At 41.7% G+C, this 2092-nt stretch overlaps 1 protein-coding gene across 1 annotated transcript in view; it reads left to right on the forward strand.

Moving 5' to 3' along the window:
• LOC101864470 (neuroblastoma-amplified sequence) overlaps positions 1–1799 on the forward strand; it is a gene marked incomplete in the record, with an annotated part of 104153 nt that extends 102354 nt beyond the window's left edge. The window contains 1 exon segment of the mRNA XM_013085297.2: positions 308–1799. Coding sequence (XP_012940751.1) covers positions 308–595 — 288 coding nt within the window.
• Between the last annotated feature and the right edge of the window lie 293 nt (positions 1800–2092).

The raw sequence follows: 2092 nt of genomic DNA on the forward strand, positions 1-2092 counted from the left end.
CAGCACTAAATGACCTACTTTATTGTTACTCCAACTGTCTTGTCTTTGCCAGCACTAAATGACCTACTTTATTGTTACTCCAACTGTCTTGTCTTTCCCAGCACTAAATGACCTACTTTATTGTTACTCCAACTGTCTTGTCTTTTCCCAGCACTAAATGACCTACTTTATTGTTACTCCAGCTGTCTTGTCTTTCGTCCAACTGTCTTGTCTTTCCTCCAACTGTCTTGTCTTTGCCAGCAGTAAATGACCTACTTTATTGCACCAATGTTCTTCTCTTTCCTCCCACTCCCCACGACATCCTCAGGGTGTGGACGACTGCGAACTGCTCCAGCTGATCCTTCACAAGAACCTAGCCGCTCGTGTGGTCACAATGCCCGTGTACTCTCCCCTGGTACAGCACATCCTGCAGTCTCAGGGCGACTCAGACGTTCCAGAGGTCGCGACCCCGACCCAGGTCGCCCGTCAGCTGTCGGAGGCGGGTCACCGGGCCGAGGCGGGATCTCTCTTGCTCCAGGCTCGCTCTAGTCATTCTGCGCTACAGACCTTTTCCTCCGCTCTGGCCTCTGTAGGCTACTGGCTGAAGAAATCTTGATGATGATGATGATAATGATGATGATTATGTATATGTTATGATGCATTTTGTCCTTTGGTAGATTTTTTCTTCTGGTGAACGGGGTAGATCTGTAGTTGATGCGAGGATGTGGTAATGAAATACTGAAACGCTTGGAATCTGCTGTCAATATGTTATTGTATGGCTTATTGTATTTCTTATTGTATTCGGATTGACTAGTCCCAAATATTTTAGGAATTTCAACGACCATTTGTTTTGCTATAATGACTTTCAGCTATTGGGAATGTCCCTCGCTAGGTTAATTTTCTAGACTAGGTTACAGGGTAGGTGCCGGAGATATGTAGTCTCGAAATCGTATGTGTGTTCTTTCTTTTGATTTTGTCTTTTCAATTCGAACTTTGCTCAACTTTGGTGGAAACAAAAACCGAAATACCCATTATTGTCTATGTACCTCATGCATTGCGCGTGCCTTTTTTGTTCTCTTAAGTTCATCAAGTGTACTGTTTATTTATGCCTGAGAAGAGAGTTTGATTGACTTACTTTACTTTACTTTACTTTTCCGATCCAGCGGCCATTTTGGTTCTAGCCCTTCGGTCTGAAGTTTGATTTACAAGAAAAGCGAAATAACAGTGATCAAGCAGTTGAACCAAACGTCAGTGTGGTAGACCTTGATTTAGCCCTGACTGAAGGGTTTCAGTCAAAATAGATTGTTGATGATTAATGGAGTTGTAAAATGAGATTTACAGTTTACAGTCGTTCAAAAATTTTTTTACGACTATCCTGAACTTAATTGGATACGTGCATATAAATTTTTGAAAAGTTGTATTTGATTTGGTCAGTTTTGGGGGTGTGGTTCTGAGGAGTTTTAAAGTTTTGGTTCCCAACTTCTGTTTAACTTCATGGATGTTTTTTTATTTGGTTCTTTTGGTCGAAAACGCTTCCTTCCCACTCCCTTCCACGAAAAAGTAAAAGATCAAAAGTGAATGTGTTGTGGCTTCTGTTACGGGCCAACCTGAACTGTGCTGAACGGTGCTGAACTGTGCTGAACGGTGCTGAACTGTGCTGAACGGTGCTGAACGGTGCGCTAACATGGAAAGGGCAAGGGGACTTTCTGCTTTTGTGTTTGTTTTTTAAAGCATTTTGTGGTGTTTAGTTTTAGAAAGAGTTTTACGGCCCTTGCGACACAATAAAATCATAAAAGTGCCGAAGATTAGAGGTGTTACAAGAGAGTAACAACAAACATAAAAAAGGAGGAGGGGAGATAAAGACGATAGCTCTTTAATAGGAAAGAAGGAGCAAAACAGACCAGAGCACCCGCCAACCACCCACATATTTTGTGAGAGTTTTGCTGTTGCTGCTGTGTAGGAGAAGAGGAAGACAAAAAAGAACAACATTCACAAATGGCCTGAACAACTTTGCAAGGAATAACATAATAATAAAATAAAAATAATAGATAGCATTTGTATAGCGCATATCCCCGCTCAGCAGCAGGCTCTATGCGCTTTACACTATATTATT

This window comes from Aplysia californica, unplaced genomic scaffold (assembly GCF_000002075.1).
Source record: "Aplysia californica isolate F4 #8 unplaced genomic scaffold, AplCal3.0 scaffold00364, whole genome shotgun sequence".
In the NCBI taxonomy this organism is placed as follows: domain Eukaryota; kingdom Metazoa; phylum Mollusca; class Gastropoda; order Aplysiida; family Aplysiidae; genus Aplysia; species Aplysia californica.